This window comes from Meles meles, chromosome 5 (assembly GCF_922984935.1).
Source record: "Meles meles chromosome 5, mMelMel3.1 paternal haplotype, whole genome shotgun sequence".
In the NCBI taxonomy this organism is placed as follows: Eukaryota; Metazoa; Chordata; class Mammalia; order Carnivora; family Mustelidae; genus Meles; species Meles meles.
This window is the reverse complement of record NC_060070.1, coordinates 16,056,378-16,079,522: the sequence shown is the minus strand read 5'-3', so window position 1 is coordinate 16,079,522 and position 23,145 is coordinate 16,056,378. Positions and strand designations below refer to the sequence as shown.

General features: G+C 44.5%; 1 protein-coding gene and 1 pseudogene across 1 annotated transcript in view; both read left to right on the top strand.

Moving 5' to 3' along the window:
• Positions 1–23,145, top strand: part of MTHFD1L (methylenetetrahydrofolate dehydrogenase (NADP+ dependent) 1 like) — a 183,060-nt gene that overhangs the window by 106,472 nt on the left and 53,443 nt on the right. The window contains exons 21-24 of the mRNA XM_046004918.1: positions 2,978–3,117; positions 8,651–8,692; positions 9,511–9,611; positions 10,139–10,316. Of these exons, the coding sequence (XP_045860874.1) occupies positions 2,978–3,117; positions 8,651–8,692; positions 9,511–9,611; positions 10,139–10,316 (461 nt within the window). The remainder of the gene's footprint in view (positions 1–2,977; positions 3,118–8,650; positions 8,693–9,510; positions 9,612–10,138; positions 10,317–23,145) is intronic.
• LOC123941588 lies at positions 12,390–13,211 on the top strand (annotated as a pseudogene).

Here is a 23,145-nt window from a genome sequence, read left to right as displayed (position 1 = left end):
ACGGGACATACAGAGCTGAGTAGGACATGGTCCCTGGCCTCTGAGTGGGAGAGGCCACGTAAGTCTAACTGGGACGCCACATGCAGAGAGAGGTGAGAGCACGGTGACGGAGCAAACCAGAGGGCCGGCCAGCTCTCCCTGAGAGGATCTGGGCAAGCTTCTGGAACATCTGAGCCGAGGCTTAGGCAGTGAGTTAAAGAAGAGAGGTGGGAGAGAGGAACGTTCCCGTTGTTCCCATCTGGAGGAGGCTCGGAGATGACAAACAGTACGTGCGAGCTCTGCAGGAAACTCGATATTAGTGAAGAACCAGATTCAGGCAGAGTGAACGTGGACGTAGCCGTGTACTTGAGGTTACATCGGGGTGGCCTTCGTTTTAACGATAAGGAACTTGGATGTTTTCCTCGAGGCAGTAATGAGCTGTTGAAGGGAGGAGAGCATGGCCACTACATGGGGAGGTTTAAGGAAGGGAAGAGGTGGTTTTTGAAGTGAGCTTGCAGCTTTTCAGGAGAATGAAAGGATTTTAAATGAACTGTGCTCTTCGTATAGTTGTGGCCAAGTGTTCGAAAAATACTTCGCTCTCCTCCCGCTGCGTTTTTGTTTTGTTTGTTTTAGAGATGCACAAGTTCATCAGTACCTACTGTATGCCTTGCAGTGTCCGTGTCTCACACAGACGCACCCCCTTTCCTCTTGGAGCTTGGTCTTATACAAGAGCTTCAAGAGGAAACAGGCGTCTGGCTGGAAAGACCTTGATCAAACACCGCACATAGCCATCTGTGTAGCAACACCGAGCAGTTTCTCCAGTATAACAGCGTTGAAAACACATACACGCACACTTGCTGCTTGAATCCCTGCCCATCAGACCTCATCAGCCCAGAGAACAGGTCGTGTTGGTTGAGGTAACGGACTGCTCCAGTCGTCATGGGTCATTTCTCTTCGTCTTCCCAAACCGATTCCGCTCTTGCTCTCTCCTTTACCTGTGAATCCTTTCACTCCTCCCTAAGCCCCTTCCTCCACCCCCAACTCCGTACTTCTCTGCTTGGAGAGATCCTGTGTCCCTCAGAGCCTGACTCCCATTGTCCCCATTCTCCAACCCTACCCCGCAGCTTCCCTCCCTCCCCGCACCGCACCCCCCTTCTCCCCCTCAGCTCTCCGGAGTGCTTCACGTTAGGGACCCTGATCCTGGGCCACTACCCTGAGCAAAATGCCTGGGTGTAGCAGGAATTCGCGAAATGCTGACGAATTGAGTATGATTTCTAGCAAGTGGGAGAGTTGTTCTCTTGGTAACAGTGATGTGGACCATTTTTGTGAGTGCCTGCTACCATAAGGCGGTAACGAAGTACTTGACGTGTGTTATCTCGCTTAAATCCCCCAGCAAGTCAGAGGAGGACATTGAGATTCTAGGAGGTTAAGTAACTCACCAGCATTCACTTGCTGCTTGTCACTGTTCAGCTGACAGCTCGTGTGCACAGCTGTCCAGACTCGATCCAGTCTGTCTGATACTAACCAGGAGGAGGGTCACCGTTCCTCTTCTGGGAGCCCACTCTGTAATGACCTTTGACAAAACCAACTGAACACCCATCTTCTGTGGGCTGCTGTACCACTCCCATGCTAAAGTCACCACGGCTTTTCCCAGGGGACCCCTGAGATAGGAATTGTTACTGTCTGTGATCTTCTCTGGTTTTGACCACCACTGATCAAATCACTAGAATTGTCCCAAATAGTAGTAAAAAGGAATGCTCATTCTGCTGTATCACTCACTCGAAGAAAATAAAATAAAGGACATAGTGACTTTATAGTCACGTATAGTGACTTTATTTATATTAAAAATTCATTCCAAATTGAATATTTTTAGAGAAATATTTTTCAATTTGTCAAGAGCATATCAGCAGTCATAAAAATTTTTTACATCCTCTGGCACCGTTCTCTCACCCTTGGGAATTTTTCCAAGAATATAATTTGAAAGAGGTTAAATCTCATCTGCACAGATATTTTGCAGCATTATTTATATTGGAAACAACCCAAATGTCTAATAGCAGGGGGAACAGTTTTGTACATCTTGATACATCTACCTAACAAAGTTATAAACTAAAAAAAAAAAAAAAAAAAAAGTTATAAGCTGCCACTTAAGATCATAAATTTCGAAAGCTTGTAGTACAGGAAGAAAACTCTGAAAATTTTAAAGTAAAGGGGCAAACTACAAAATTCTACCTATTGTGTAAGAATTTACAAGCATATAAAGTACGTAAAGGAAACCATAAAGAATTAAAATGATGGGCTGATGTACTTAGAATTTGAAATTATTATGCAACACTTCATGATTTTATTTTCTGAATTCTTGTTAAAATGTGTGGGAAGGCAAAGTTACGTGCTCTCTCAGCTACCTCCAGAGGAATATCTCTAGCAATTTGGGGCAGAGGAGGGGCTGGCTGAAGGTGACCGTCATCCATGCTTATGCAAGAAGGACGCTGTCTTACCAAGCCTGATGATTCATCTTCTTAAGCCACTCAACTCACTTGAATTTTGCCAATGGACAGAAATGACCGGGTGGCACTGAATAAACGATTCTGTGCATGTTGTAAAAAAGTAAAAAAGGATTTTCGATGGTAATTGTGCTAACAATGTCCTTTGATACAATCTGGAACAGAATTAAAGTTGACAGTCCATCTGTGGTAAATGCTTTGCTTTGGGTGGCCATACCGGAAGAAGAATCTTGCCCTTGGCAATGAATCCTTAAGGCATGGTGGCCTAAAGCAGAGTGGAGAGCCATCTTTTTAGAGAGTGTAGGGAAGTGGAAGGTTTTCTGTGCCTATGGGAGAATCAGTTTACCGATGCGTAGGAACAAGATGCAATGTGGGGGAGCAGCCTGGAGGTGGTGGCCGCTTCAGCTGTCCTTTGAGCCTGAGTCGTACCGGCGACCGCCAGAACCTGCTCTTGTTTTGAGAAGCTGATAGCAAGTTTCCACCTTGATTCTCCACAGTAACTGAAGCTGGCTTTGGTGCTGATATTGGGATGGAGAAATTTTTCAACATCAAGTGCCGAGCATCTGGCCTGGTGCCCAACGCGGTCGTGCTAGTGGCGACGGTGCGAGCTCTGAAGATGCACGGAGGCGGGCCGAGCGTAAGTCCCCAGCTTCCTTCCCAGTAAAACACGTGGTAAAATTCAGATGAAATTTCGCTTTTGAAAGCTTCAGACCCGCTCCATAGCTGCGGTATTTTTATATGTCTCCTTTTTTACAAATCACCCTTGTAAGGCTCTGGCCATTTGGTAAATTCAAGTAAACGGGGAATCTCACACCATGATTTCGAAGCAGTATTTTGGGAAGGAGCGGAATGTGACCACCTTTTAGTCATAAGATGTATACCTGAAACTCAGGTCAACATTTTATAACCACATGGTGACGGGAGACTGGACGCTCTTGTTCCTGAGCAAAGAACATAAGGATTAGAGTGATTTCTTTTGTGGGTGAGGTTTGTTAGTGTTCATACACACAGTCTTTTTGGTTCACTGCACTGTCTCTTCAGATTTCCTCCAGAACCATTTTCCTTCTGTTTCTGCTTATTCTGATTTCATTTTATAGCTCTGTTATGGCACTGAATTATTTCTAAAAGAGCTTTCCTTGGAAAAGACACCCTGTTTTAATATTTTTTTAAACGGACTTTTGATATTAACCTGCCTTACATACATAATTCACACACATTTGAAAGAAAATGTTTTTCTTTTTTCATTTTTAGTTTTTTTTTCCAAAGGGAGAATAAGAAATGTTATACTGAGTAACACACTTCATCTTTGAAATAAAATTAATTTGGAGTGTCGTTATTATTTATACTGTTGTTACATTAGACACTACCAAATCGGATTGCTTAATTGGTAACACTGTGTATACAAAAGTCACATAATCAATGATTATTACGTAGCAGAAATAAGTAACAATTTTGCCATCATGAAATATGTCTCTGATGGGCATTGTATAATCATTTTAGCAATTCTTTGTCCTAGGAGAGTCTGATGTTATTTTATGCTATTTTATAGAGAAGGGATTTGAGGTTCAACCAGTTCAGAGAATGTGAGCAGTGTGACCAGGCCTGCCGAGAGGCAGATCTGAAGTCTGAGGTTTAGATCCAAATTCCTTTCTCTGTCCACCAGGCAGAGCTGAGCATTAATGAAGGGTAAACATTGAATCCCAAATCCACTAGTAATAACGAACACTTCGGTAGTTCATTGTCGGCTAAAGCTTCATCATTAATTCAAATGTAAGATTGACACAATGTGTGTCATTAAGCAGTCGATCCTGAGGAATTCTGAGTTTGTTAAACACCATTTGTTGCTACAATGACTCCTGAACCTCAGATTTTGAATCTGTGTACCAATTTCCGTTTGCTTCCATACAAGACATTTGAAATTCTCCCTCACTGTTTTGCACCCTGAGTGTTCTAAAACCAAAGCGTTTTGATACTGGAAAGGGCTTAGAGATTGAGTCTGGCTCAGTCCTTGTAAAGATGAAATGACTAAGCTAAGAGGAGGATTCACTGATTTGCTTCGTATCATCCATCTTCTTAGGGGACTAACCAGACTCAAACCTTGAGTTCTCCTGAGGTTCTAGTCGAGTTTTTTTGAGGTCTCTTGAGTTCTAGTCGAGTGTTTTTCCATACTCTCCTATCTGTCTCATAAAAATTCTCTACATGATTTATAATCCTGTTTTAGTTCATCTTAATGTATGTGCTTGTTTTATAGTGGTTGCTTTTACCTCTGACCTTACTCTTTTGTACGCCTTCTACTTCACATCATGTTTCCAGCCCAGTGATTGTAAGAGGACTCACAAGGGGTAGGCACAGATCTGGGCAGAGGATGATAAAAAGAAAGGATCGGGAAGCCTGGCAGAGCTTAGTATCCCTCTCCTGAGCTCCAGAAGAGCCTTCCCCATTGCACTGTTTTATGACTGTCTCTGTGTGTCTCTCTCTTCTCCACTCTGAATTCCTTGAGATAAGGGACTATGTCTTATTAATGTGTGTATCCCTAATGCCTGGCAGAGTCTGTATCCAGGAAATGTTTTCAACAACTAAATAATACATGAACTTTCATTTTCTTAATCCTATACTCTGTATTATCCATCTCAGTGTCTTTCCTTCTTACTTGAAACAACTGTGGTAATGTTTTTGATCCATTATAATTTCTACTTCCTTTGGATATCATTACACAAATAACCATAGCGGCCTCTTATGTTTATCCAGCTTGTTTTTTTTCCATAATTTGTGCCGTGGAAAATCCTGTCCTCCTTGAACTTGCCCATTTTAGCCCCAATAATTTTTAAATTCATATCCTGTCTCCCAAAGTGCTGACCATTCGTGCTGCAGTGTAGGAACTAATATTGTTATACTGATGGATCCTTGATATCCTTTACAATTAATTCTTTAAATACATTGTATTAAGAACCAATACACTGTGTATCCATGCCAAAAGAGATTTATTGTAAGGAATTGGCTCACACATTGTCAGTCTATGGGAGGCTGACTAGGCCAAAATCTACAGAGCGGCTCACCAGTCTAGAGCTTTAGGAGGGCTTACTTTCCACTTCCAGTCCCACTCTGAAGGCAGTACACTAGAGAATTTCTCTTGCACAGAATCTTTTTCTTCTATTAGGGCCTTCAACGGATGGGATACAGACCAGCCACATGGTGTGGGTGGGATAGAAAGGCAGGGCACAGATCTGTTTTACTCCGAGTCCACTAATTTAAGAGAATAACTCCAAAAACACCCCACAGAAACACTCCGAATAACATTGGACCAATTGTCTGCTACCCTGTGACACGAACTGATACCTGAACTTAACCATCCTGCCCATTGCTACTGCTGTTCATGGATGAGGCAATCACCAGATCTTCTTTTCTTTCTTTCTTTTTTTTTGTATTAATAACAAGTTGGTCTAGTACTGTTTATTTAAATAGGCCCTCCTTCTGTGTGATCTTTACGCCTACTTGGTGATACATGTGTAGGTCTTTTTCTGGGATCTCTCTTCAGCTCCGCTGGTCTATTTACATATCATTGTGTCTGTGCCGCACTGGTAGCCTTTATGGCAAACTCCACACCCGGGTGTTCTGTTTCTGCATGCACGCCTGGCCTGGTGTCGGTCCTTTTGGCTTCCGTATATATTTTAGAATCAGCTCATAAACTTCCATAAAGAATCTTCTCAGCATTTTTACTGGAAGGGCATGGTGCCAATAGGATACTTGATGGGTTGCCATCTCAGATCATGGGATGCCTCTTCACTGATTTGGGTCTTTTTAAGTGTATTTTAGTAACGACTTACAGTTTATTTCACAAAGGGCTTCTCCATCTTTTTATGGATTTGTTACTGTGTACTTTATATTTTTGTATAGTGTTACAGGTTGCTTATGGATTCTTATATATTGTTTTTATATCCACTGACTTTTTAAAATTAAGGTGTCTTTGACACAAAACCTTACATTAGTTTTAAGTGTCAAATAGAATGATTGGACATTCGTGTACATTACAAAAGGATCACAAATCTAGTTAGCATTGGTCGCTGATGTTACAAGAATTTTAACAAGATTTAACAAGATGTAACAAGAATAGTTACAAGAATTTTCTTGCAACGAGGGCTTTTATGATCTACTCTTGGGGCGCCCTGTGTAGCTCGTTGTTTAAGTGTCTGCCTTCAGCTCAGGTCATGATCTCGGAGACCTGGGATTGAGCCCCATAGCGGGCTCCCTGCTCAGCGGGGAGTGTACTTCTCCCTTCCTCTGCCCCTCCTCCGCCTGTGCACATGGGCTTTCTCTCTCTATCTCAAATAAATAAAATCTTTAAAAAAAAATCTACTCTCAGCAACTTTCAAGTATGCAGTACAGTATTATTATCTGTAGTCATAGACTATTCATTACATCCCTGTGACTTCTTAATTGTACTGATTTACCTGTAGACACTTGAGAGTTCCATGTAGTCAATCATGTCTGAAAATAATGACAGTTTTGTTTCTTCCTTTCTAATCTTTGTGCTTTTTTCTTGTCACTAACCAGGTCTTTCTAGCTGGCAGTGCAGTGTTAGGTAGGAGTGGTAACAGTGGGCCTCCTTTTATTATTCTGGTCTAAAAGAGAATATGTTTACTACTTCTTCACTACATACGATTTTTCTACAGGTTCTTGGTGTATGTTTTTTATCAAATTAAGGAAACTGGCTTCTCTTCTTATTTTGTCAAGTTTTTATTCTAAATAAATGTTGAATGACTTCTCTTCGTCTCTTGAGATGGTATGGTTTTTCTATTTTCTATTAATTTAATCTATTAATATTACAAATTATATTACTTACTCGACTTTAGTACTCCATGTTTAAACTGCCCTTGCCACCCCCTATGTTGTGAGAAATAGGCCACCCAAAGGGGAGAGTAATGGCAATTACTTTAACATTATTTAGAATTTATTGAGAATGATGGTACACCTTGTGTAAGTCAGGTTTTACTCAAATTATAAGTCCCATTTTATGCTAGGATAATGGGCACCATTTAGAAAGTTCTCAGTATTGACTCCAGTTAGAATCACCTGGTGAGTTTCTCATGTTACTGATCCTGGGTCTCACATCCAGAAATCCTGGTTCAATTGGCCTGGGTGGAACCCAGGCAAACATCAGTGTTTCTTAAAAGCTTCCAGTAAGACTCATGTTCAGCTGGGGCTGCCAGCTGTTGGTTTAAAAGCACATTTTGTGCTTTCAAATGCACCTTTCAGAAAAGTGACCATGATTTGTTTTTCCTTCAGATCTTTATCAGGGTAAGCTTTTTTTTTTTTTTTTTTTTTTAAAGCAAAAACAAAGAGGACAGGATAAATTGGTCAGGATTCCTAGTAACAATAAATAACTCTTCCTCACTCCAGTGTTTAATACGATGCCAATTAACCGCCATTTATTTTTTTTAAAGATAAGAAAACCGGGGACGCCTGGGTGGCTCAGTGGGTTAAAGCCTCTGCCTTTCGCTCAGGTCATGATCCCAGGGTCCTGGGATCGAGCCCCGAATCAGGCTCTCTGCTTGGCAGGGAGCCTGCTTCCTCCTCTCTCTCTCTCTGCCTGCCTCTCTCCCTACTTGTGATCTCTATCTGTCAAATAAATAAAATAAAATCTTAAAAAAATAAAATAAAATAAAAATAAAGATAAGAAAACCAAGCCCCCAGATTGGCAAACACATTGGCTAGTTGCTGGTTTCCAAGCAAGTTACCCTTGTCAGGGGTAACTGACTCAAGTCTTTCCAATATATTTGGGCTTTCCAGCACTCCCAGCCTGCTGGGCACAGTTCAGTAAAAGGCATGTACTCTGAGAGCTCCCCGCTACCGTGGCCATGCCCTTGTGGATGTATTTGGCTTCCATGGAAGTGGGTTCAGGAGATAAGTGACAGAAGTGGGGGCCGTGCACCTGCCGGGCAAGCACGGGATTGGAGGTGGGTGCAGGTGTGCGGGCAGGAAGTAGGACGGGAGAAGGGAGGTCCTTCAGCCCCTACAGAAGCGAACACTGCAATCCAGTAGGGCTCACTCGCATGCGTTTTCCCCGAAGCGGCTAGAAATTCAACCTACCTGGCTACTCTTACATGCGACAGGTATCAGAATTAGCATTCTCATGGGTTTTTTCCCTTCATTTTTGCCTTTTCTTCTCTCAGGTAACTGCAGGGGTCCCGCTAAAGAAAGAGTACACCGAGGAGGTAAGGACAGGTGCCTCGAAGGCTTCTGCGCAGAACCGTTTAAATCCAGCAAACCGCGCTAGCCGCTGGATCTCAGTCATGAATGAGCCCTCCACCAGTGGCCTCTTGAAAACCACTTCTCTCATGATCCCGGAGGAAATGGGTGGGGGCGAGGGATAAAGTCCATTCAGTTAACTTTCCATTCTCAAGAAATGATGACTGTAGGCTTCGTGTACGTACTGTTTCCTGCCCTCTGAGCAGCCATCGGAACAGGAGCCCAGTCTCCAGCACAGACACAAATATGAAGCTTATACCCTCCTATTCTTCTGCTGTGTAGGGGGAAAAAAAAAAAAGCTGCCTTTTGGAACGTATACAGTTGGCTTTATCACTCACTTGAGTTCCTCAACTCTTGGGTAGACTTTGATTTACTGGCGACAGTACCTCTTAGCTCCTACAGGTGGCACCAGGGATTTGAGCCCAGAATGGCTGACCCACACTCCTCACCCTCCCGGGGGCCCTGTGCCCTCCTGTCTACCAGCCTACAGAGAGCAGGCTCATTGCTTATGCCCCGGCCAGCAGCCAGCAGCAGGAATAGCCGCCTGGCCCAGGACCCCATTACACCATTGGACCCAGAAAGATTTCAGAAATTATTCTGCCTATGAGCCTCCTCCTTCTGTACGCCACCTTTTCTTGGAGGAAAACGTGTTTTATGGGCTTGTTTCATAGCTTCTAGGACAGTAAAGGGAGCAGGATGGAAGCAGAACCTGCCAGAGTGGACTTGCCAGCTTAGTTTGGCAGCTGTGGTGGGAGGCGTTCATGGGGGTCTGGTTTCCTTCCAGAACATCCAGCTGGTGGCAGACGGCTGCTGTAACCTTCAGAAGCAGATCCAGATTGCTCAGCTCTTCGGGGTCCCCGTTATCGTGGCTCTGAATGTCTTCAAGTAAGTGAAGCCGCTGCTTCGCATGTGTTCCACTTGCCGGCCACCCTGTGAAGAGAGTCTGGTCTTTCGAAGGCTTCATCTGAAACTATATAGAAATACTCTGCTCCTTCTGTTTGTTTGTTGGGGTTGGGTTGGGTCGGTTTCATTTTAACAGAAGTCTCTCAAATGTTTATGGGAAATGAAATCTATATAGTGAGTTAACCTTTCCTTGGCTCTTACTTATTTATTTTTTTTTTAATTCCACCCAGCGTTTCTGTCTGAAAGACTGTGGATGATCAAAGGGTTACGTTATGGAATTTTCTCAATAAAACCCTTAACAACTTGAAATATTTGAGTCCTGTTGGAGAGGCTTCCCTCCCCCCAATGCTTTCCTTTAAGTCTGATTTATTTAAACACAACGTAACCACTTTTGATGTTGAAAATATATGCAGTGTTAGGGAGCAAAGTTCTGTATAAACGGTTAGTCTTTCTTTAAAAACATCACTAAATGAATACAGATGCAAAACCGCAAACGTTTTCATCACCAGGACCGACACCCGCGCCGAGATTGACTTGGTTTGTGAGTTGGCGAGGAGGGCTGGAGCCTTTGATGCGGTCCCCTGCTATCACTGGTCCGTCGGCGGGAAGGGGTCCGTGGAGCTGGCTCGGGCTGTGAGGGACGCCGCCAACAAGGGTAGCCGCTTCCGGTTCCTGTACGACGTTCAGGTAAGCCCAGTGGCCGTGAGCGGCGTTTCTCCCACCCCTGCTGTGCATCGGGCCAGTGTGGAGAGTTTGGCAACACTCGTGCTGTTTATTGGCCACAGCAACCCTCCAGATATGGAAACCGCAGGGGAACGGGGTTGAGCCACCTGCCCAATGCTGGTGGCCAAGGACACAAGCTCTCCTTGCCCCAGGGCCTGTGCTCTCAAAGCTCTGCTCTACTCTCCAGGAGCAGGCCTCAGCGAGGAGGGCTTTGGGGAACCAGGTTAGACAGCTAATGCATTCAGGGCTTGGTCTTTGGAGCGACTTCTTAAGGCTTGTGAAATCAGGAGCAGTATTTTCCTCACCCATTTCTGCCATGGTTCTCGTCTTTCACTGTGGTTTTCTGGAGCTGTATGTATGATATTTGTAAAATACGTTTATTGTAGAATACACATGACCTGTCACTCACTGTCTCTGCCATGTTGGGGTGCACAGTTCAGTAGTGTTAAGTACATTCACGTTGGGGTGCAACCCCCTCCCCCATCTCCAGAGCTCCTTGCAAAGCCTAAACTCTACACCCGTTAAACCCCAGCTCCTCACTGCCGCCCCCCCACCACCCCCACCCCTGGGAGCCACCCTTCCGCTTTGTGTCTCTATGAATCTGACTCGTCTGTGTATCTCATATAAGTGAAACCATCCAGTTCTTGTCTTTTTCATGACGGGCTTATTCTCCATCTCGGTCCTTTCTTGCTGCTGGAAGGAATAGCTCAGACTGGGTCCCCAGTGAACAACAGAAGTTCATTGCGCACAGCTTTGGAGGCTGGGATGTCCAAGGTCAAGGCTTGGGCAGGTGTCTGGTAGGGCTGGCTGCTTCTGTCGTGCACTGCTGTCTTCTCCTTGTATCCTCAAGTGGAAGAGAAGTGGGGTCTCTAGTTTCTGTTTTAGGAGGGCACTAATCCCGTTCATGAGGGTTCCGGTCCCATCACCTCACCACCCTGAAAGCCCCCTGTCCTAATTCCATCAACTTAGTTGCCCCCAAAGTCCCCATGTCCCCTAACACTGTTCACAGTGACAGTCGGTCTTCAGCCGATGAATGTGGGGGCAGGGCGTGCAAACACTCGGTCTCCGTCATTTACTCAGTAATGTCAGGGTGTACCCGTGTTTTTGCACATCCCTGCCCTTGTATGTGTAGGTTACATTTTGTCGATTCACTCACCCGTCAGTGGCCATTTTGGCTAATTACACTTCTTGACTTATAAAAAATGCTGCTGTGAACATGTGTATAAAGATATCTCTTTAAGAGTCTGCTTTCAATCCTTTGGGTCATCCCCCCAGAAGTAGAGTTGGTCGATCGGCTAATGCGTTTTTAAACAGCTGTGTAAGGAGGCTTCAGTCAGAAAATCTGAACCTCCCAGGACCTCCCTCTGTTCATCTCGGCACCCGCCTGCACCTCTATTTTGAATTCTTGCAGCTCCAGCTTCCCAAGTCCTCCTGCCCTGGCGAGCCTGCCTGGTGGTCTGCAGCGCCTGTCCCCGCCCTGGGCCCTCACACAAATCGCCGTCAGGGCCTCGCTCTCTCTGGCCTGCTCTAGGAGCCTCCGACCATTGCCGTCTGAGCTGGAACCAGCCCACTCTGAGTGGCAAAGGCAGTTTTGAATGAAGGATTTCACAAAGTAGGGCTTTTTTCTTTCTTTTTTTCTTTCTTTTTTTTTTTTTTAAGATTTTATTTATTTGACAGACAGAGATCCCAAGTAGGCAGAGAGGCAGGCAGAGAGAGGAGGGAAGCAGGCTCCCTGCTGAGCAGAGAGCCCGATGCGGGGCTCGATCCCAGAATCCTGGGATCATGACCTGAGCTGAAGGCAGAGGCTTCAACCCACTGAGCCACCCAGACGCCCCAGTAGGGCTTTTTTTAAGGAAACCTTCCCAAGTGAGAAGAAGGTGGGTAGAGAGAAGTATTTCTGAGTTACACCCTCTCACACAGGCACTACCCCAAAAATGAGTCCCTTTCCTTTCCATTATTTTAATTTTCTTTCTGAATTCCCATCCACATGGAGATAATGCTGTTAAAATGTCTGCTTTCCGGCTTCCGGGGCAGGCTGAGGCGAAGGAAGATAACGAATGGGTCGCAGTCGCAGCCGCTCCCCACGGAGGGAGCGCAGGCGGTCCTGGTCCACGTCCCGTGAGCGTGAACGCAGGCGCCGAGAAAGGTCCCGGTCCCGGGAGAGAGATCGGCGAAGGAGCCGCTCTCGATCCCCCCACAGAAGACGCTCCAGATCCCCAAGACGACATAGATCCACATCTCCTTCCCCTTCTCGACTGAAAGAAAGAAACAAAAGAAACAAAGAGCAAAGAACGCCAGATTACTGAGGAAGACTTAGAGGGCAAAACAGAGGAAGAAATAGAAATGATGAAATTAATGGGATTTGCCTCTTTTGACTCCACAAAGGGGAAAAAGGTGGATGGTTCTGTAAATGCCTATGCCATAAATGTGCCTCAGAAGAGGAAGTACAGGCAGTACATGAATGGAAAAGGCGGATTCAACAGACCTTTGGATTTCATTGCATGAAAACTGAAATGATAAAGAATGATTTTTTCCTTTATCTTGTTCAGAAGAGTGGATTTTATATTTCATATTTAATATGCATAAAAAACAGGATCACAGTCCTTCCTCCTTGTAAAGTAAGAAAATTTTTATTTATGATGTATGCAGTTCACATACCCTGACTCACAAAAAGGAAAGTTAAATACTGCATTTTTTTCTTTTAGGAAATATCATTTGGGGCAGTCAGCCCCATTTTTTTGTTCTTATTATTGTGGAATCTGTGTATGTTTTCTTCTTGGGTGCACGTTAGGACTTTTTAAAACACAAAAGTAATTTGGATGTAAGTTTCTCAAATAAAGCAATATTTCTACCCTTTTGTATTTGATAAAAAAAAAAAATGTCTGCTTTCCTATAAATAGGGGGGAAATTTATTATACTGTGGACTAAAGTCCTGCATTTGCTAGGATTCTTGCCTCCTTTGCCGGCATACTCTTCTCCCTTTTCTTATAACACAGATGTGGATCATATAATTATTTATTAGAGAACCAACAGCATCTCAGCATATCACTAAACGAGAAGAATGATTGCTTCACTGTGAATTGCCTCCCTAAGAGCTGTGTTCCTCACATCGGCAAGATGATTCTAGATAATAGAAGACCATTTAGAATCTTGTCTAGAAATCGGTATCCCTTGGTGCAGTCCGTAACACAGCTCAAACGTTTCTTCCCTCGTCATTCCTTATATCGTGTTGGCGAACCTGTACAGACTAACTCATGGTTTTCCTGAAACTCTTCATCCCCCCTCAACGAACCCTTCCATGCTTGGCAGGTTGATATGTGTGGGATTGCCCTACAGGAAAAAAGAAGTAATAAAGTACTTTGGATAAATCACCCCGCTGCCTTTGCTTCTCAGGGCAGGCTGGACTCCTGTGAGCCCTCTGCCATCTCCCTGGACTGTGTTCCACCAAGAACGCATTCCCTGCAGGGCTGATGACGTCCTATTTCTGCCCCGGTTCTGTTACTGAAGAAAGTCACCTGAGACCACGGGGCGGCATCTGACATAGTGTAGGAGCACAGGACGTGATGCTTTCGTATGGAAAGTAGGAATCATCTCAGTGGAAGGAGGAACAGCTAGAGAGGAGAAGAAACACTTGCCCTCAGAGATACTGTGGGGTGGGACAACCCCCAGGGTGAGAGGCTTGATGGTGATGAGCCCAGAGTTGAAGGAGGAAACAGGCTATTCTTCTGGCTTGGGGGCTTCTATGCTGAACTTGACAGAAAACGGAGTTAAGCAACCACTGTTCTTCAGACAACAATTCTGCATGTCTTTCATCAGAGTAGCTTCTTTTTTTTTTTTTTTTTTTTTTTAAAGATTTTACCTTTAGGGGCGCCTGCGTGGCTCAGTTGGGTAAGCATCTGCCTTCGGCTTAGGTCATGATCCCAGGGGTTCTGGGATTCAGTCCCTCATCAGGTTCCCTGCTTAGCGGGGGGTGTGCTTCTCCCTCTCCCTCTGCCCTTCCCCACCCTCACCCCCGCTAGTGCTCACTCTCTCTCAAAAAGGATAAAATATTTTATTTTTAGATAATCTACACCCCCCAATGCAGGGCTTTAATTCACAACCCCAAGATTAAGAGGTGCCCCCAGAGTAGCCTCTAATTCAAGAGTAGAAAACTTTTTTTTTTAAGTAGGCAACTTTTGATTATGGAACTGGGGGCAGCTGGCGATTAATTCTGAAAATAACTTTTTAAAACAGAATAAGGAGGGCGCCTGGCTGGCTCAGTCGGTGGAGCGTGCAGCTCTTGGTCTCAGGGCTTGTGGGTTTGAGCCCCACGTGGGATGTAGAGATTACATAAAAATAGTTTTTTTTAAATTTTTAATAAAAAATAAAACGGGAGTGCCTGGGTGGCTCAGTGGGTTAAAGCCTCTGCTTTCGGCTCAGGTCATGATCCTAGGGTCCTGGGATTGAGCCCCACATCGGGCTCTCTGCTCAGCAGGGAACCTGCTTCCCCTCCTCTCTCTGCCTGCCTCTCTGCCTACCTGTGATCTCTCAGTCAAATAAATAAATAAAATCTAAAAAAATAACAAAACACGGAATAAGATGCAGTGGCCTAATTGCTTAAAGGAAATGTATATGGTGAGAATAAGTATGTTTAAACTTAAGTTCCTAAGGTTTCCTTACAACCCTCTGGGATGATCACACACTCCCCGAGAAGTCGTTTTTTCTGTAACTTTCCCTTTTGTAGTAGGACTTTTGACAGTTAAATCTTTATCGTTGACCCATATAATCGCTCGATTCCCACAAGCACATAGGAAAATAGTAGCAGAAAGAAAAATGAATCTTACGGTTTATCAGCTCTCAAATCCCTGTTCCATGCGTTATTCCAAGCACATCTCACCCAGTGCCTTGGGGTGTGTGGGCTCAACTCCATGTTTCAGACGCGTGGAGAAGGTGAGGGACTTGCCCCATAACAAATGGGCACTTGATGGAAGGGAAAACATCTTATAGTTAAAAGAAGAAAGCGTTGAGGTCATGGAGAATTAAGTTTAAATCTTGCCTGGGCCTCCTGTGGTGGGTATTGATTTGAGCAAGCTAACTCCTCCCCCTGAGCCTCAGCCTCTTTATCTAGAAAACCGTATCGGTTACTGACACGGCGTTCCCAAGTGGCTGTGAAGACCAAATGGAAAGCCTCAGAGTAGAATGGAGGAACACAGGAAGCAGGCAGTCAAGATTAGCTGTCCCTCTCTCTCCACATTCACTTCCAGAGAATACTTCCTGAATTGACCTTCAAGAATTGTCTTGTAGGGGCGCATGGGTGACTCAGTGTGTTAAAGCCTCTGCCTTTGGGATCAAGCCCCACATCGGGTTCTCTGCTCAGTGGGGAGCCTGCTTTCCCCCACCCCTCTGCCTGCCTCTGTGCCTAATTGTGATCTCTGTCTGTCAAATAAATAGATAAAATCTTTTTTTAAAAATTGTCTTGTAATGCAGGTGACTGTGTTAGCCTCTAGAATTGGTTTCCTGGTCACGTGGGTTGAAACCAGGAATTAGAAGCCAAGTTTCCTCTTGTACCGAGAAATGAAAGGCGCCAAATTAAAGGAAGATGCCCAGCATTCTCTCTGCATTAGGACCGGGAGCCATTAGTGGTAGAGTAAAAAGTCAGTCACTTGTGCAAAGGCTCTGGGGCCCGGAAAGTCAGCTTGCAAATCCAACTCTTTTGTGAAATCAGGAGTTTGTGAAATCAGGAGTTAAGGTTGAAAATCATCTTCATATCCTTCCTCTAACCTTGCAAGCATTTCGAGATATAACCTTGACAGCGACAGAGGATAGTGTTTGTTTTTATTAAAAGGTCTTTCCTGTGCTTTGTGTGAAGCCACTCTCTTGATCGCAGCGGGGACTGGATGGAGGGAGATCAAAACAGACCAGCCCGGGCGGGAGAGAGGACTGAACCCAGGGCAGCCAGCGTCCCTGATCTCTGAGTGTGTCTGGGGGAGTTTGCTCTCCTGCTGGTCTGTTTGAGGCAGGGGGCTTTGGGGGCGGTATTTAGCTTGGCTGTTGAGGAATTTTTTTCTGTTTCTTAATGATTCAAACTGAAACATACGTCAGTTGTTACGGCGGTTTTGTGAGCTCTCTTTCAATCAGCCTACAGGCGTTGGCAACTAGAGTCTCAAATTTGAAATAAATAAATAAAGTATAAATACTTCTATATGTGTACATATAATTTTTTAAATTGTGGTACAAATATATATAATGTGAGATTTCCCATTTTAACCATTTTCTAAACATACAGTTGTGGGGCTTTAAGTGTACTCACATTGTATATATAGTTATAATTGATAGGATTTTAAAACTTAAAATGATGTGTATGTTCTGTATGTCTTCTATATTTCCCAGTAATTGGGAAAAAAAGAAGAAAAAAAACGCTGTTAGGGAGAAGGGATGTGCTTTGTGGGGTTTTTTGGGGGGTTTTTTTGTTTGCTTTTTTGCCCTGGTCCTTGTACCATTATCTCCCCCTCTCAGGCCTTTTGACCTCCTTTGGCTGACGTAAATTTAGGTGACAGGAGACCACTGTGTAGCAACAGGATCCATGTCCACTTAAGGAACGTTACTTGACATTATCACAGATATTATCCTTAAAGGTACCACATACAACATACCACTTCAAAAGAGACACCTACTCTAGGTTTTTTTTTTTAGGAGAAAAACAGGTAAAACAACATATGGACTTTCAGTCACTCCAGTATTAGAGAGTTTAGGGACTTGTTTAGTAATCATTCTTTATCAAAAAATCGATTTCTGTTTCCTTTCCTCGAAAGTACAGTTGACCCTTGAACAATGCAGGTTTGAACCTTCTGGGTCCACTCATGCGGATCTTTTCCAGTAAATACAGCAGAATTCTGTAGATGTATTTTCTTCTTTTTTTTTCTTTAAAGATTTTTTTATTTATTTGACAGAGAGAGACACAGCGAGAGAAGGAACGTAAGCAGGGGGAGTGAGAGAGGGAGAAGCGGGTTTCCCACCAAGCAGGGAGCCTGGTGCGGGGCTCGATCCCAGGACCCTAGGATCATGTCCTGAGCCAACGCAGATGCCTAATGACTGAGTCACCTAGGTGCCCCTGTATTTTCTTCTTAAGATTTTCTTTTTTTTAAAGATTTTATTTATTTGACAGACAGATCACAAGTAGGCAGAGAGAGAGAGGGAAGGAAGCCGACTCCCCGCTGAGCAGAGAGCCAGATGCGGGGCTCAATCCCAGGACCCTGAGATCATGACCTGAGCCGAAGGCAGAGGCTTTAACCCACTGAGCCACCCAGGCGCCCCTTCTTAAGATTTTCTTAATAACATTGTCTCTTCTCTAGCTTACTTTGTTGTAAGAATACAGTGTGTAACACACGGAACCTAGAAAATACATGTTAATCAGCTATGTTATGGACGAGGCTTCTGGTCAGCAGTAAGCAATTAGTCATTAAGTTTGGGGGAAGGGACAGGAGTCAAAAGTTATTCGTCGGTTTTTGACTGTGGGACGAGGGGGATTAGTGCCCCAACTCTCACCGTGCTCAAAGGTCACCCATATTGTCCTGTGCCCTTCAGTGAGATTTTTTTACACCCAGAGTTTTTTCTTTGGAAGCGCATCTCCAGGAGATCCATGAGGAAAATTCTGACTCCTGCTGAACAGCCAAGAAAAAGAGACACTTGTAAAAACGAGGGCTCCTTGAATGTGCAAGTAGAACCCAAACCACACCTTGCATGCATTTGTACTAGTCTCCGAACACGTTGAGGTTGATAAGCAAGGTTTGCGGAAAAAGAACCAACACATGTGCCATAAAAACACCGTGTGTGTGTGTGTGTGTGTGTGTGTGTGTGTGTGTGTGTGTGTGTTAGTTGGCAAAGCCACATGCTCAGACCACATCCCTTCCTTCCTCACTTGGGTCACAGTCACCTGTTCTTGATGTCCCTTCCTTGACATTGCTGTTCCGTTCTGTTTGAGAGTATGAAAGATCACCCATGTGGATTCCTCAGGGTCATCGTTTGACGTAGACAAATAGAGACTGTTTGGTGATGGGCATTTTCTCTGTTCCCGGACCCCAGCTACATCCAGCACACACCCCGGTTGCCTTAGGAGAACGAGGTTCCTCTGGGAGTCTTCTGGGCTAACCTGCCGCCCTGAGCCAAGGAGCCAGCCAGGACAGCTGCTCAGTGAGCCGGCTCACAGAAGGCGGCATGTACCTCTTTGGTAGCTCAGATTTCTATGCTGGTTTTCAGCCAGGGACAAGCTTTCTCAAAGATACGAGGGTCTGCTGTCAGTAAGACGCTGCTCCTGTGACACCGAGGTCTGTTGCAAGGAGCCCCTGATACCTCGTGTGCACTCAGGGTAACTGAACATCCGTGGTTTCACATCATACTCTCAGTGGAAGTACCAGAAAGGCTATTGACTTGTAGGTCATTTAAAATTCATGCCTCATTTAAAATACAAAATAGGGGGGCGCCTGGGTGGCTCAGTGGGTTAAGGCCCCTTCCTTCAGCTCAGGTCATGATCCCAGGGTCCTGGGATGGAGCCCCGCATTGGGCTCTCTGCTCAGCAGGGAGCCTGCTCCCCCCCACCCCCGCCTACTTGTGATCTCTGTCTGTCAAATAAATAAATTAAATCTTTGGAAAAAATAAATAAAATAGAAAATATGAATTGACATAATTACCGTGGGTCCAGAGATTTCTGTTCAGCTAACACATTTATTCATTGATCCTTCTCTTTAAACATACTGTGGGCTTTTGGAATACATTTTGCTGGTATCACAGCATAGGATTGCTTAATTTTTAAGTTTTTACTTAAATTCCAGGTGGTTAACGGGCAGTGTAATATTAGTTTCAGATGTGTTCAGTGATTCAACCCTTCTGTACAACATCCCGAGCTCGACAGGACAAATGCACTCCTTAATCCCCAGGATCGCTTAACATGTGAATTCCGGTCTATGGCCTTGGTAAAACAATAGAACATTCCGTGCAGCTCCAGAAGAAACAACAATGGGTCCCAGCCCTTCAACAGTCGTGGGCTTAAGAAACTCTAGAGTTTTGATAGAGTATTTATTGCTTAGGTCTTCTAAGAGACCCTCTGGGCTGCTGACTTTAGAACTTGACCTCCCAGTAAAATGAGATGCCACTATATTGTAATACCTTCACACCTCATTTCCTTTGATTCTAGAAGCTTCATTTTTAACTCTTGTTTTAAATTTTGTTCTATTTTAGCTTTGTTCTATTTCACTTTCTTTTGTGCATATTCTTCTCAAGAAAAAAACATTTTAAAAACTTAAGTAATTGCTTTTCTGGAATTTGTAGACCAATTTTATTTCACTAAAAAACAGGTGTTCAGTAATTTAATAGAGGCACCTAGGTGGCTTGGTCAGTTAAGTGTCTGCCTGCAGCTCAGGTCATGAACTCAGGGTCCTGGGATCGAGTCCCATGGTCGGGGGGAGGTCCCTGCTCAGCAGGAAATCTGCTTCTCCCTCTCCCTCTCCCCTTCCCCCCAACTCATGCTCTTACTCACTTTCTCTCTCTCAGATAAATAAATAAAATCTTTAAAAATAATAATTTAATAATTCTAGCCAGTCTCCTAGACTTAAGAAAGATATGCTATCTAACTTTAACCAACTCCACTTCTATGAACCAGGCTCCCCATAGCTACAAAATGAATAGAATGAAGCTTGAGGTCACCACATCCTCCAAGTCCATGTCACTCAGCTGCTTTATGGTGTACCTACTCAGCACTCCTGCTGAGTTATTGGCAGCAATATAACAATTGGTCAGAGTTATTGACCAGATCTGTGCTGTCCAGTACCATAGTGACTGGTTATAGGTGGCTATTTAAATTAACTAAAATTAAGAATTTATGACCTCGGTGGCACTAGTCACATTTCAACTGCTTAGTAGCTGCACGGGGCTCCCAGCTACTAGACCTTAGAAGCATGTATATAGAACAATCTCACCATCATAGGGGCACCTGGTGGCTCGGTCGGTTAAGCAGCTGCCTTTGGCTCAGGTCATGATCCCGGGGCCCTGGGATCGAGTTGTGCATCAGGCTCCTTGCTTCTCCCTCTCCCTCTTCTGCTCCCTCTCCCGTCCTTTCTCTCTCTGTCTCCAATAAAAATTTCTTAAAAAGAGAGAGAGAACAGTCGCACCATCACAGAAAGTTGCCATCAGACACCTCTGTTCCAGAGTGTTTCAATTTCTTTTTTTTTTTTTTAAGATTTTATTTATTTATTTGACAGAGAGAGATCACAAGTAGGCAGAGAGGCAGGCAGAGAGAGTGAGAGGGAAGCAGGCTCCCTGCCGAGCAGAGAGCCCAACGCGGGACTCGATCCCAGGACCCTGAGATCATGACCTGAGCCGAAGGCAGCGGCTTAAACCACTGAGCCACCCAGGCGCCCCAGAGTGTTTCAATTTCTTAAATATACATTCAAGAGGCCTGGGAGGGAGTAAATGTAGAATATATTCAGAGTTATGATCTTGGTGAAGATGAAGATTTAACATGTCATTAGTTTAAAAATGATCAAAGATACTAGCATCGACACCAGACTTTGTGAAGGGGCTTATTAACATGTTAAGCGATTGTGCATCATACACAAAGAACGGTCCTATTTCCAGAAGAGGCCGTGTGTAGCCGTTCACACCTTGACATGTGCCTGTCTTTAGAATAATCTTTCCTTTCATTGCTTATTAAAACCTTTCCTGCCTTCAGGCATGACTCGACTACCTCTGTACATGTCAGCAGCTTTTGCTGATTTCCCTGCCGTCCCCTGTGCTGCACCATCTTCTGTCTTTCGTGGTAGTGTTTGTTTTTTTTAAAGACTTTATTTATTTATTTGACACAGAGAGAGATCACAAGTAGGCAGGCAGGCAGGCAGAGAGAGTGGGGGAAGCAGGCTCCCCACTGAGCAGAGAGCCTGATGTGGGGCTTGATCCCAGGACCCTGGGATCATGACCTGAGCCGAAGGCAGAGGTTTAACCCACTGAGCCACCCAGATGCTCCATCGTGGTAGTGTTTATGCAGAGCTTTATCATACACACTCTTTGGTCACAATTATGTGATGTGTCATTGTCCCCACCACCTCCGAAGTGCATTGTTTCAGAAGTGCCCAAAGTCCTTCGCCTGTCGTAACACCTTGAAAGTGGTTGCTGCCGATATACATTAGCCATTCGGCAGAGGTTTGTGGAACGCCTGTTGCACGCAGGTCACTCTTCTAGACCTTAGGGATGGGAGGATAAACGATGTGGTGAACGAAGAAGTTGGTAAATACTTACAGAGTCAGGGAAAGCCAGGAGTGATTAATGCATGGGCATTCATAATTTATTTTACCACTTTGTGTGCTTTCTAAAAACTGCCGTTTAGAACAAAACAATATAAGTGAATATCATATTCAGATCAAGATCATTGGGGCGAGCTTGGCTCTTCTTTTTTTCTTTAATGGTTGCACTTCTCCCCCAAAGTGAGCAGAGGCACAGCAGGAAGTCCCTTGCCTCTGGCCATAATATAAATATGTCATATGCGATGGGAGCTGCCTTATGAGGGCAGTTTTTAATTTTTATATTAAAAACAAAAGATATATTAACCAAGATCATCTTTTTATTTATATTCACTTGTGCGCGTGAGTGAAAAAGAAGAATTGCAGTAGCAGTCCGGGAAGGGTTTTGGTCTTGGGATGTCTAGCTATGTCCACTGATCACTTGATTTATCCAGCATGGGGCTGCAGGACGCACACCGGGCAGTGGGGGGTTCATCCTCTTAGACTCACGATGGACAGCAGTGCACCTGCCAGAGCTTTCAGGGGAGCACCCTCATCTTCTCCAGGCAGAGCAAGACTGGGGGCAGGGCATCAAAAGTCTGGAATGACAGAGGGCAGACACGAGTACTTGATGGGAAGCACGGAGGTCTGGCTTCTGAAGGTGAGGAGGAGAAACAAAGCACCCAACCAGGATTCATGTGGCCGGCACTTTTCTGCTCTGCTACACCTTGTATTTGGGTCATCTGTCATGTTTTGGTGGTGGCAAGTTTCCTCTGGGAATTTTAAAAAACATAATTACAGAGCTCACAACGTCAGTGTGGCACCTGCTTGAAATTCCCCAAATACTTTCAAATAAACATTAGTCGTAGACAAAAAATGTGTATTTCTGAATGCCCAAAAGAATTGGAAGTTGGTGTCAAGGAGCTATTTGTCCTTGTGCTCATCACAGCATCGTTCCCAGCAGTGAAAATGTAGAGACAACACAAGTGCCCAGTGGTGGATAAGTGATGGATAAGAAAAAATGTGGTGGATGCGTACAATGGAATAGGAAGGAAATTCAGACACAGGACACCACGTGGATGAACCTTGAATTTCATGCTCACTGAAATAACCCAAATGCAAAAGGACAAATGTCTGATTCCACTTGTATGAGGTCGCTGGCATAGCCAAATTCAGAGAGATGGAAGGTAGAAAAGCAGTCTCCAGGAGCTGAGGACAGGGAACTAGTCAAGTTTGTGTTTAATGGGCAACATTTTGGAGTAGGCCATGGAAGACTTCTGCCCCTTGGTTGACATTCATTCCACCAGCGGGCACTTGGTCCAACAGCTGTTCACAAACAGTAAATCCACTAACTGCGTGACGCCTCTATGTTCTCTGCACAGTAAAATTATGAATGATTTGCATAAGAAAGAGTCACTTTATCTATGGCGTATCCCTTTCCGAATGAACCACTGTTGTTTCTCCAGATCATTTGCAGTATTTTACCAGCTGTCCGTATCCGGGCTTCCCATCCAACATTATGGAAGGCTGTTTCTTTCCACCCCATA